At 38.5% G+C, this 13,176-nt stretch overlaps 1 protein-coding gene across 1 annotated transcript in view; it reads left to right on the plus strand.

Annotated features, from left to right (window-relative positions):
- Positions 1 to 12,128, plus strand: part of ksr2 (kinase suppressor of ras 2) — a 159,740-nt gene extending 147,612 nt beyond the window's left edge. Inside the window, exon 22 of the mRNA XM_051692665.1 lies at positions 6,875 to 12,128. Coding sequence (XP_051548625.1) covers positions 6,875 to 6,881 — 7 coding nt within the window. The 3' untranslated portion in view covers positions 6,882 to 12,128. The remainder of the gene's footprint in view (positions 1 to 6,874) is intronic.
- The last annotated feature ends 1,048 nt before the right edge of the window (positions 12,129 to 13,176 follow it).

Raw genomic sequence — 13,176 nt, forward strand, 5'->3', positions numbered from 1 at the left:
CGGAGGAGTGGATCATTCCACCACACTACCTTTATATGATGTTTATCTTCAAATTTTTATTTGTTATTTTCAAGTTTTACCTTAATAAAAATGTTCTAAATGATTTAGTGAGGGGTTTGTGTTTGGTAGTTCAGGGAACAGGCACAGCCTCTATGTGATTTCTAGGTGATACAGTCTCTATCTGTTGTAGTTTATGTGACCTGTGTGATGTCTCAAGGCAGCTAGCAGATGTTCAGATTAGCCAGTTTGTCTGCTTCCTGACCTGGGCCCCAGTTAGTCAAATACTATCACTATTAAGACTTTGAGCCAAATTACTTGAGAGGAGAGCGGCACCTTCCCTGGAGGGAGGGAGTCCATCTCTTTTCAGCAGGTCAAGTTTACCCCAAAACCTCTTCCAATTGTCAATAAATCCTATGCTGTTCTCCAGACGCCACTCAGACATCCAGCCATTCAGTGACACTAATCTACTATTAACCTCGTCACCAAAACAAGCATGGAGGGGGCCAGAGCATATTACAGTGTCTGACATAATTTTTGCAAGTTCACACCCCTCTTTAACATTATCTCTAGTGACCTCCAGCAGGTGAAGCTGGACATCATTACATTTACATTTTGCATTTATACATTTGGTAGATGCTTTTATCCATAGCAACTTACAGTGCCCTTATTACAGGGACAATACCCCTGGAGCAACCTAGAGTTAAGTGCCTTGCTCAAGGACACAATGTGGCTGTGGGGATCAAACCAACAACCTTCTGCTTAACAGGTCAGTGCTTTAGTCCACTACGCCACCACCACTCATTAGTGCCAACATGAATAACAATTTTACATTTAACATAACACTTGTAAATTTGATCTGATGCCAGATGCCCGAGCCCCCAAAATGTTTTTAACAATAGTGGCTGGAGTCTCTATTTCCACGTTCCTTGCAATAGAATCTCTTATAACAAGGGCGCTTTCAAAACTATTCTCAGTGGGTGCATCACTGAGTGGGGAGAGTCGATTGGAAACCCTAACAGGAACGGGAGAGTGGTGTCGCTTTGCTGAGCGAGTATGCCGCTGAGACATCACCCAAATGCCCTGCTGCAGGAGCTCTACAGCTGGAACCAAAGTGTGTGTTTTGCTTGCTGTTCTACCCACATCCGAAACTTCTCTTTCTCACTGACTTCCACAAGCATTCGGATGCTTGCTTCTAACTTATTAACCTTGTCCGTCAGCCTGACTAATTTCTTACATTTATCACATGTGAATCCCTCACTGCTGATGGAAGAAGCTATAGTAAACATGTGGCATGCAATGCACAAAGCGATAACATGAGTGGATGCCATGACTTACCACAATTGTTTGTTGTTGTTATGTTTGTTCTTGAGTGGCGAGGGTTTGAGATCGATGTGAATCCCTCATGCAATTTTTTGCTGTTGTTCTGGTGGTTCCTGATCAGCAGAAGTTTGAGACTGATGCAATAATCCGTGTAAAACACAGAGAAAACTAATGCACGCAGCTAAATGCAAGAGGTAGACGAGCAGAAAAAAGAAAGAAAATAGAAAGAAAACAGGTGTGCGCAGTAATATGCACGCAGTTTGAAACAGTAGAAAAGTGGGAAAAAACAAAGCACTCGGTAAAATGACAAAGGATAAAACGATGAACGTAGAGGAATAAGCAATGCTAAGCAGGCTAGCAAGCTACAAACAAACACAGACTCGTGCATTGTGCCGGCAGCAACCGGAACAGGAAGTGAGTGAGTCCCCTGTTCTACAGAACACAAATTATGATTTTTAGAAGAATATTTCAGGTCTATAGGGCCACATAATGCCAAAATTTTGACGCTCCAAAAAGCACATAAAGGCATCATGAAAGTAATCCATACGACTCTAGTGTTTAAATCCATATTTTCAGAAGTGATATGATAGGTGTGGCTGAGAAACAGATACATTTTTAAGTACTTTTTTGCTTAAAATTCTTCTCCATGCCCAGTAGGGGGTGATATGCTTGAAGAATGTGAATCCCAAAGACATAAGTAGAAGAATGTGAAAGTGATCTGTTTCTCACCCACACCTATCATATCGCTTCTAAAGATATGGATTACACCACTGGAGTCATATGAATTAATTTTATGCTAACTTATGTGAATTTTTGAACTTCAAAATTTTGGCAACCATTCATTTGCATGCATTTTATGGACCTACAGAGCTAAAATATTCTTCAAAAAATCTTTGTTTGTGTTCAGCAGATGAAAAAAGTCATACAGATCTGGGATGGCATGAGGGTGAGATAATTATGAGAGAATTTTCATTTTTGGGTGAACTATTCCTTTAAATACAGATCTACCGGGAGCTCCAAAGTTGTTAATCAATGGTTTATGCTTCTGATAAAGCCATCAGTCAGCATTATTTCAACTTCATTGTATAAAAATGTGTTTAATGGTGAAATTTGTGGTGAAGAACTACACTACCCATGATCCAGCAGAGCAAGATCCACCAATCAGAGGACTGTGTCAAAACAGCTCAGCATAGACCACAGACTTCCATAACAAATGTTTTGCAATAAAATTAAAATGTATTTTTGCTGTCAAGACAAATGTTTTGCAATACAATTAAAATGTATTGTTGCTATACTTACTGTATAATCAGCAACTTTGCATTAATAGCTTTATATTAATAGCTTTATATTTATATCCAATTATTGTTTTTAATTGGATTATGTCATTCACAATACTTAATGGGATTCACACCCTAATAAAAGACATAAGTATACAGTCTTTTTTACCTTATGTCTGATTTTCAAATACTTTTTTGCTTCAAATCAATGTTTGTGATGTTTTGATTCACCTCGGAGCTGGTTGGTTTGTTTCATGGCTTAGAACTCTTTTAAGAAGGAAATAAATGAAATCCCTATGGAAGAAATGAATGGGAGAAATACCCCCAACTCTTTTCACTGTTTGCGCTGTCACAGAGACAGGTGTGATTTCTTAGGACACATATTCAATGATATCTGTCAGATAGTGGGGACATTTTATGTGTGGTTTAAAAAAAAAAAAAAAAACCAAACAAACAAACAAAAAAAATATCTGAATGAAATTCTTGTTACATTATAGGTTTTGTGAAAAAATCTGTTTCATGTAACTGACTGCCGATTCACCATTAGCCTGAAGAAATACAGTATGCACAGAACAAACTGACCTGGGAGAGACACCTTCATTAAAACCCATGAACTGCCTCTTAGATGATCCTCCAATTACAAGCAGTTGAATTAATTTATTCCCTGGATCGGAGTAATATGAGTATTAGCGCTTGTTTGCAAGGGAAGGCAAATAGAGCACTAGCTTAAAGGACGATGAAACGCCGAGCCACACAAGATTATTAGCAGAGAATCCTTTACTGAATGAGGATCTGTATGTTACAGAGAGAGTGACCTTAATAAAAGAACTGAAGCGGGACTTTGTAATTAGCTGTCTTTTCAGTAGTTGTCTATTAAGAGTAGGAAAAAACACATAGGGCTGGAACACACAGGTACACACCTTAAAGCAAACAAATCAAGTTGTATATATTTCATATTAGATAGCCAGTACAGCTGTGTTCCAAAACCTAGTGAGTTGTCTACAGAGGCAGAATTTTAAGGCATCATAGGTGCACTCCCGAGGCGAAGGCTGTTCCAAAAGCTAGGCAACATAATTATGCTACCTAACAGTGTGGGGGAATAGTTTACTAAAAGTAGCAATGCTACTAACTGCATTTTTAGTAGCGCGATGGTAGCTCAGCTATTTTCACAATAGTGTAACTATCCAGTAACAAGCTACATTTTCCAACGTTTAGTGATGTGGCATCACAAAATGCTACATTTGTCACATTGTATTGCGAACACTGCAATGGAGCGAAGGAAGTAATCAAACATGCTCACTTAAACCCTCCTTTCTCTCTTTTATGTATTGATGGGAAATCCAAATCATTCAATTGAATTGGTTCTTTCGGGCAGTTCATGTAAATAAACTAGTTAACATAAATAATTCACTGATTCACTTGAGCCCCTCGCAGCCTTAAAGGGACTTTGCCTTCTTTTGTTGAAGTGAAATATCAGCAGTTATTTGCTGCTATTTATAACAAAATTTTGGATTCAGTTAAATAAAATAGGGTTTTTAATTTATTAGTGTATAAATTTATGTTCAGTTTAATGTTTCACCCAATTTGTTTTAATTAACCATGATTTTACTATAGTAATATTGTAACCATGATTTGGTTTCCTTTCAAGAAGGTAACTTAGATGCTCCATTAGGAGCTGATGCTATGGGAACACCTTCCAGGGGCAGTGACCTTGACAGCCTGTACCATCACGCCAATTTGATTGGCTGGTGACACTTGGCAATCCATATAAACTGGAGCCCAGCTTCACACCGTCATAATTTTCCTCTTTCAGGGCAGCATGGACATCTCTCATGCTCTTGAAACCTAAACCCAACGCTTTGCTGTGGATTGCACCCAGTCAGCGAGAACAAGTTACATTTTTCTCCCTGCTGTGCTCCAGCAAAAAGAATCACAGCTTGCAGTATGTTCACATTGAACTCATAAAAGATCAAACTAAAGCAAACTAAAAGAGACACTTGCTGAAACATGTCTTTTTATAAACTCCAAATCTACCGCAGGTGTTTTCCTCCTTGTGAAGGTTACATCCTCATGTCCGATGGGCAAGAGAGCTGTCTTTTATGATTGGGCCTCTTTGGTGATGCTATTGATGCTTTCACAGAGATGTTCCAATAAGCAAAGAAGCAACCGCTGGCCTATAGACACATTCTGCTGAGGCGGAGAGGTTCTGCAACCCAAATGGTTCGCTCACGTTCTACCTCGGTGCAGCCTCCAGCTAAACAGAGTGTTGCCATGCCTAATCCTGTGCCTTCCCATAGAGTGGAAACAGAGCAGCTGAGGCCAAGCATTCCTGATGCTTTGGCACCTTGGAAGCAGGGTTGTACACACACGCACCAGTCTACGGCTGCTCCAAAGAAGGCCCAGAACACTTTTCCATACCCGCGAGCATTCCTCTTGCTCCCCCGTAGTTCATTGCCAGGATGGAGACCAAACGTCTGTATTTGTTGGCTCTGTGCCAAATGTTTGTCACGACCAAATAAAGTTTGCAAACCTCATGGAAGTTGCTCGAGGCACAAACAAGTTCATAAAAAGGGGCAAATTTCCAGCTTTAATCAACCTGGATAATCTGAGTGACCACCTACCAAGGGTGGGCGGCACTCAAACCCCAGTGGATGCAGTACAAAAGCTGTGTCCCTTGACCCGCTACTTCCAGGGATTTCCAGCTGGGTACTGAACATGATCCGCTCATGATATGTGCTTTAGTTCAAAAAGAGGCCGCCACACTTCAGCAGTGTTTGTTCCTCCACCATGCTGGTGCGAGATGTGCCAGTTCTACGCACAGAGGTACAGATTCTCCTCGCCATAGATGCAATAGGGATTGCACCGACAGGCAAAGAGCAGAAAAGTTTTTACAGCCGTTATTTTGTGATCACCAAATTGACCGGTGGATTGCGGCACTTACTGGATTTGACAATTATCAGATAATTTTGTCTTTTTTTTCAATGTCTAATGTGTTGAACTTGACATTTTAATTAAATGTTTTGAACCTTTCATTCTCAACCTTTTACTTTGTAACCCCACTTCTCTAATCCATAATGATTCTGCCATTCTGAATAAACTGCAAAGCAAAAACCAGGACTGGAGTTAAACAAAATTTCCAAACCTTGTTGCTTTACACTAACATTTGTGAATTTGAACAACATTTTTGGCCTTAAGCTCAGTTGTGCACTAAAAATGAGCATTTTCGCACCAGTCTTAAGGGTGTTCAGCCACAGGTGTATCAGTATGTGCTTTTTCAACATGGGAGGACATTCTGACCAATTTCATGCTTCAGATGTCTAGTTTTAAAGTCATATGCGCAGAAGAGCACAGGTTTTTCTTTACCACAGAGAAGACACCCACACACTTCACTGAGCTTGTTCTGATTAGTCACGAACCTAGGCCAAAAAAGAAGAGTGCAGAGAGAGAGAAAAGGGTTATATTTAAAGATGAGAGATAAATAAGTGGCAGTATGGTACAGCACAGCAGGTTGGTGATAAACTGACAATGTGTTGACGGTCATGCCAAAAATGCTGACATAGACTTTGTCTTGTCTTGCTTATTGTCTTATTGTGGGTTTTTTTTTCTTTAATGATAACTGTCAAACCTATAAACATGACTTTTAAAATGACCTGTGTTGGGAAGTTCACTGGGTGTCACATACAGTGAGTGAGAGATCCAAAATGTGCAGATACACCAGGACCAGGATTCGGAAACACTAGAATAATGGTTACAGTTAACAAAGCAAAAGACAAAAAGAGAGACAAATGTAAATCGTTTTAGCCCAAGGCATTTCTGAGTTGCCACCCATCTGTTAACAGTAGAAATGTGATTGTTAGTGCTCAACACATTAGAGAGCAAAACTAACTCTCCTGAACTCATATGAGGAGATCCTCACAGATAAGAGGGGTTTATAGGAATAGGAAATCAATGCTAAATCCTTTAAAAGCATTAGTTAACACGAAAAAAATTCTGTCATCATTTTGTCACCTCATATTATTCCAAACCTGTATGACACAAAGTTATGCTCAAATTGTATGGAAAAGAGCAGCTTGCAATATATTCTTTTGTGTTCCACAGAAGACAGAAAGTCATACAGGTTTAGATGGAATTACATGAAGGTGAGAAAATTATTACAGAATTTACATTTTTGGATGATTTATTCATTTTTATTCCTAAAACCACAGACCCATCAAAAATGGAGGACAGAAATATAGTCCCTCATGCTGGTTCAATTTTATCTGTTTTCCTTCTCATAGGCTGTGACAGCAATGGGTTCCTGATCTTCACCAGGCCATTCTATCGCCCTTTTACTCCCATCTGGACAGCATTCTCACAGTTACATCGAATAAAGCTATGGACGGATCAATCATGTGACAGGAAATCCTAGTGCTGGCTTCCTGTTGACGTGGAGAATGTTCAGTATAGAATACAGTCTATGCAGACTAAAGCTGGTACCTTTGGTAAGAGTTAGGTTAAGGGTTTGTTCAGAAATAAGAAGCATGCATCTTCTTCGAAATCTGCATGGATGAAGACCATATCTGTCACTCTATACCAAAAAATAAATAAAATATCTTAACCATTCCTAGAATATTCATGCTCTGTGAAAGGAGAAGTGTGTAATATTCTCAATGTTAAAGAAGTAGTTCACCCAAAGAGAAAGATAATTCTGACCTAATTTATTCACCCTTCTGCCATTCCAAACCTGTATAGCTTTATACAATAGGAGATTGGCTGCTCTTTCACCTACAATGAAAACGAAAAGTGATTTAGACTGTTGAGCTCTAAAAAGGACAACCCCCCCCCCCCCCCCCCAAAAAAAAACACTATAAAAATCTCATAAAAGTGGTCCATATAACTGTGCTATACTCCAATGCTGTGTCCAAATGTACGCATGTTACACTATGCACTTACAATATACACTGTGTACTACTAGCCATGTAGTCTATGAATTTTAAAACTGTAAAAGTGAAACTTCAAGAACATGCGATGGGTTGCTACTATCATCTTCTACATATTGCAAACCGCAAGCGCTGAGTGCATGAAGTGCCCAACAGTTTTGACGGTTGAAGAAGTGCATCATCCAGTTACTTGTTACATACACTACAAAATGATGTAGAATAGCGCAGAAGTGCACAGTTTAGGATGTCCACAAATCTTCTCTAGCACACAGTAAATCTGTATCTGAAACAGACCAAAATTTAAGTCATTACTTAGAAAATATCAGCCCCTATTCACTGTAGCACTCAATTCAAAACATTCTAACACATTGCAGCGCAATTGTTCACAAGACACACAAAAACCATTGATGTCAAATCTGGCACGACGCACCATGTTTGAATTTGCACACTGTTTTAATACTGTGGCCCATCACTTTGTTAGCTTGAATGGTTGAAATGGCAACTTCTGGCTCAACCAATGGCATGAGTTTGGGGTGGGACCACCTGTTTGTTCGAACATTGGCAGACAAAGGGGGTGTGGCATTAGGGCAGTAGGAGTGTTTGGAAAATTTGAATGGACACATTTGTTAATTTTGCACTTGACCCTTCGCTAAACAGAAGGGGAGACAAAAGAATATTCAAATAAAATGGCTAATATTAACAGCTCGTCTTCATTACAAGGGAAAAAAAGGCGACGTTAATTTCAGAGCTAAAAGGAAATTGTTGTCCAAAGGCTGCCCAAAATATGATTTAAAAGACCTTTTCACTCAGAAAGCAAAGTTCCTGATGCTGTAAGTGGTGGCTAATTTCTGATTTCAGTAGATAAAGAGGCGAACGTAATGACATTTACAACAAATTTACGGGGAATCTCAAGGCAGGACGCATAGAATTCATGTTCAAGTGACGGTTGGAATACATAAAAAAATAGGTGTTAAGGAGAACTATAGGTCATAGCAGTTGCTTAGCATTATTTCTGGTTAGTGGGTATGATTTGGTGAACTGCATTGACTGCTGTGAAGAATTAGATAGTTTTATGGTGCGTTTTGAATTTTGACTCCCTGCAAAACTGTATTGCAAAAGGATTGATCTGGGCCCCAATAGCAAAATCTTGATCTTAGTTTTTAAGAGCTTTTTCTACGTGCGATTTTACAAACATTCGTTATTTTTTATGTGCGTTTCCCAAAACTGCACTTAACATGGACGTGCGAGGACACGATTTATGTACTACTTAAGAGAGTTGCTGTCCATGTGTGAGGTTCTAAAATGTGACCATATAGTGCTGCTCATCAGTGTAACTTCATTATATTTGTGCGTAACTTTATAAACATTTGTAATAAACCTAGCTCGAAATGTTTATACACATTTAACCTAATCAATTACACAATTACATATTGTTTTGCAATAATTTTGTGTTGACCAATCTATTTATTTTACACAATCACTGCTTTGTTCATCAGGTTTGGATTTTTAATATTTCGTTTTCACAAAGTTTCCAGGATCAGTGAAGACAGCGGAGGTCCTGTATGTGGCCCCGCCAATGACAAGCAATAATTGAATATAACGAGGATCACCGTTATTGCAAAGCGCAAAATTAGGAGACACATGGAAGTTGCACTTTAGGGACATTCACCAATCAAAGGGAGAACTGCTCTTTACTCCCAAACATGATAACGGTAACAGCAATGCTACACAACATGTGCTGTACTACACAACGCGTGCTGCGGGCGAGAGTGCCTTTGGGTGTCAGAGATGAAGAGGAAACTATGATGATGAGCCAGTATAGCCAACAGATGAATTTCATTCACTGCAGCAAGTTACTGACATTTTTCCTTCTCTCTCTGACGTATGTATAACGATATCAAATGATCATAAAGTTTAGCTATCACAGAGTCTGCTTTAAATAAATAATTAAGGGGTGTGGAGTATCAGATACTGTATGCATTTGTATGCACTTTGTTCGCCCAGTGAAAAGCATTGTGTGTTGTCATTTGCCGGGGGTGGAGGGAGGCCTGTTATCATTCCCAAAATGTGGCCCCCTATGTAATTCCACATGTTTTTGTTCTGAACCCCTAAACCTAAGTATTAGATTTCAGGAAAAAAAATCCAATAGTTAAAGGAGTGACCTGAGCCATATCTAGAGACCAGAATATCATTGAGACTTGGGAGTGACCCAAATTGACTTGGGCCAGTAAGCAACTACCTAGCAACCACCCATAACACCCTAGCAACCACATTGCAATGCACTAATGTAACCGGTCCTGCTCGACCTGCTCTAAGCGGGATTCGAACCGGTATCAGCAGGCATGGGAGGCGGGTGTGCTAACGAGGAGTCTAAAGGCTACAGCCCCTAGTGTCAGTCGCTAGTGCTGCTCTTGAGGCCAGGGGAGTGAGGTTTACACACACCGCACAGCTAACACTTACCAGCTGGATCCCATTACACTTACCCCCCTAAACCTCACTCCCATCCGGGTCATGCCACCACTGTAACCGGTCTTTAAAAATCTTATCTTAGCAACCACATAGCAACACCCTGATGACCACCCACAGCACCATAGTGTTGTGGCAAAGTTTTGCATTGGCAAGCACCACTCACATTTTCAGAAAATGTAGTAAAGGTAATGCATTATATGTAATGCTTTCAGATCAATATTTATATACATTTGATATAAATATTAATATACATAAAAAGTTTAAGTTTCATGACATTTCAAACTATTTCAGTGTAGGCCCTACATTAGCTTTGTCAAGCATTGCACAAGTTCTTCTTTAAGTTTTCTCACCTTTCTAACTGTGTGTGTGTTTTGTGTATGCATGTGTGTGTATGTGTGTGCATGTGTGTGTGTGTGTGTGTGTATGCACTTCATTAGCATTCTAAAAGCAGGAAGACTGGCTGATTAAGCTGTGTATCAGTAAATGAAAGCACATCGTCAACAATAACCTGAGCGTACCGCACGCAGTCGACATGCCTCTCAGAAGCATCTAATTAAAAATGCAAAGCACTTAATTACTTATGATGCGACATGTTTATCATCACGTTACATAAAAGAACCGTTTTCCCTTCAACAGATGATTTCATAGATCTACAAGTCCTTAACTAACACAGAATTGTTAATTTTTCAATGCGCTCTGCTTTGAGGCATATTTTCATGTAATTTTCAACGTAGGGGAATGATTTGCTTCTTTGATAATTACCAAATAATTCACATTCCAGATAATTAGACCAAACAACTCTGTGAGCAAGAGAATTCATTTACAATCTTAACCTCTCATGATCTGTTTGAAAGGCATTGCACACATTCCTTCTCTCTCATGGCACTTGCTTTGGATATCATCACACTCTGATTAGATTTAAGGACATTTAATAGATTTCATGGAGGGAGTAATCTTTGTTTTTCTTTAATCAGTTAATTGCAGTTGCTTACTTGTCATTTTATCAGTTTGCTTGAGTGTAATTAAATTATGTAATGACAGAATTTTCATTTTTGGGTGAACTATTCCTTTGATTAACAGGAAAAGTGAACTTTAAAACCTGTTGTTGCTGCTGTGAGTTCATCATATGTATTGCAAAATCCTTTGCTGTAAAAAAAAGGATAAAATAAAACAAACAACTTCTCATATGAACTAACAATTATTGCAGCCAGTTGCACCATCAATTGCATACAATGTACTTTAAAAACAAAAGTCAGAAATTTGAACTTCGCTATATTTTAGATATTCCTAATTGTGTATATTCCTATGAGGTAATAAAGTATGGACCTCCTACACCTCAGTATACATCTTTACATTATTGAGTACTTTTATGATGTATGTAAGAATGCTTTGTACTTTGCAATTTAAGGATAATTTGATGAATACAGCATATGTTAATCATTAAAATTAATGTACATTGGCATTTGGAATATCTAAAATACATTCATTGCCAAACAAAATTGCATTAACATTAGACTTACAGTAAAAAAAATCTTATTTTGCAGATAAAAGTCTCACTCAGCTGCCTATGTAATGGGAGCCAGCTGGTACGTGATAGAAGTGCAGTGTGTGTAAACCTCACAGAGGAGCACTAGCAACTGACTCTAGTGGCAGTAGCCTTTAGCCTCTTTGTAAGCACGCCCACCTCCCATGCCAGTGACGCCGGTTCGAATCCCGCTTTAGAGCGGGTTGAGCAAGACTGGTTACACCTACATCCTGTTTTTGTTTTTGTCTGTATCAGTAAATACATAAGAACTACTTATTTTTTCTGTTTTCCTATTTGAGTTTGTTGAATTAATTAATGATCCGAAAATCTGATCAATCTAACTGTGATTGCCATACATTTTACCTCCTCAATGAGTGTCCTTTCAAAAAATAAAATAAAACGGTGAACAAGAATCACATATTGTGCAAAAAATGAGGATAAATGGCTGTGTACATTTTGTACAGTGATATTTCTATAGTTTTTCTACTCTTCTACTGTAAACAGACAGTATTTATATCAGCAGATGTCAATGAATGTCAGCTCCAGAGCACTGCAAGCCTAGTTACCGAATATATGTTTTTGTTGTGCCGCTTTTGGTCAGGTTCTACTTTTGCCCTGAGAAATAAAGACTTATTTATGAAAAATTTGCGATGTATTGTGATGTTTTTTGCACAAGAACAAAATTGAATGTGCTTAACTGAATGCGTGAAAGTCATTAAACTTTTTGTGTGTGTGCGTTTAGAAAAGATGCCAAACAGGATACCTTTAAAAGATGCACTAAGTCCACTTAAAAGGTTTTACACTGAATGATGTGTAATAACAGTCATATAGTGGCTTAGATGTGGTTCAATAAGAACCGCTTCGTTTGAGTGAAGTTAGCCTCCCTTTATATTCTGGCGCAGCATAAGAAGTTCTATCAGGAATCAATTTTTTGAGAAAAGAGAAGAAGCAGAAAGCAACGCAGGTTAACCAGAGTGTCTCACTAAGGGGTGTGAGTCATAACTTGCCTCAAGATATTATTAATCATCCAAATTTCCGCCCTTGTTCTGATATTGAAATTAGATCATTAATGCATTATTATTCCCTTGAAAATGGCCAGGGCCACATGGTTTCATTTTAAATGAACAGACACAGGCTATTTTGGCTGTTGGCATCTCTTTATAAACAGAAAACAATTTTCCCCAACAGATATATTGCTGACCCTGATATTTATTCACATAATTCAGACAATTTGCGTGTGCTTCTGTAATACTATGCGCATTAGGTGACTTTGTCTTATTGTACATTTCCTCTCACAAATCACAATTGATATGATTGCTGTTGTATTTCCTTTGGCCATAGAAAGCTTTGCAGTCTTCAAAGGCAGGGACAAGTATACAAATAAAACAATATATATATTTGCATCCAATTTGTTAGATATTTTGTTATCTAATGCAATGACATTCATACAGTTTCAAGTGTCCAAATACTGTCTGCGTCATATGAAAAGATATAATATTGTAAGCTATAATGATGTTGGTTTGGTATGTGTGGGTTCCATCTGAATTTGGAATCAGGCTGCAGATACAGTATGTAAATCTCTTTTAGCTTTGGAGCAAAGGTATTAGAAAACTTGCCCTGCCAACATTTTAATTTTCTGCTATTGTTTGCATTAAGAGCCATTGAA

This window comes from Myxocyprinus asiaticus, chromosome 4, assembly GCF_019703515.2.
Source record: "Myxocyprinus asiaticus isolate MX2 ecotype Aquarium Trade chromosome 4, UBuf_Myxa_2, whole genome shotgun sequence".
Classification (NCBI taxonomy): domain Eukaryota; kingdom Metazoa; phylum Chordata; class Actinopteri; order Cypriniformes; family Catostomidae; genus Myxocyprinus; species Myxocyprinus asiaticus.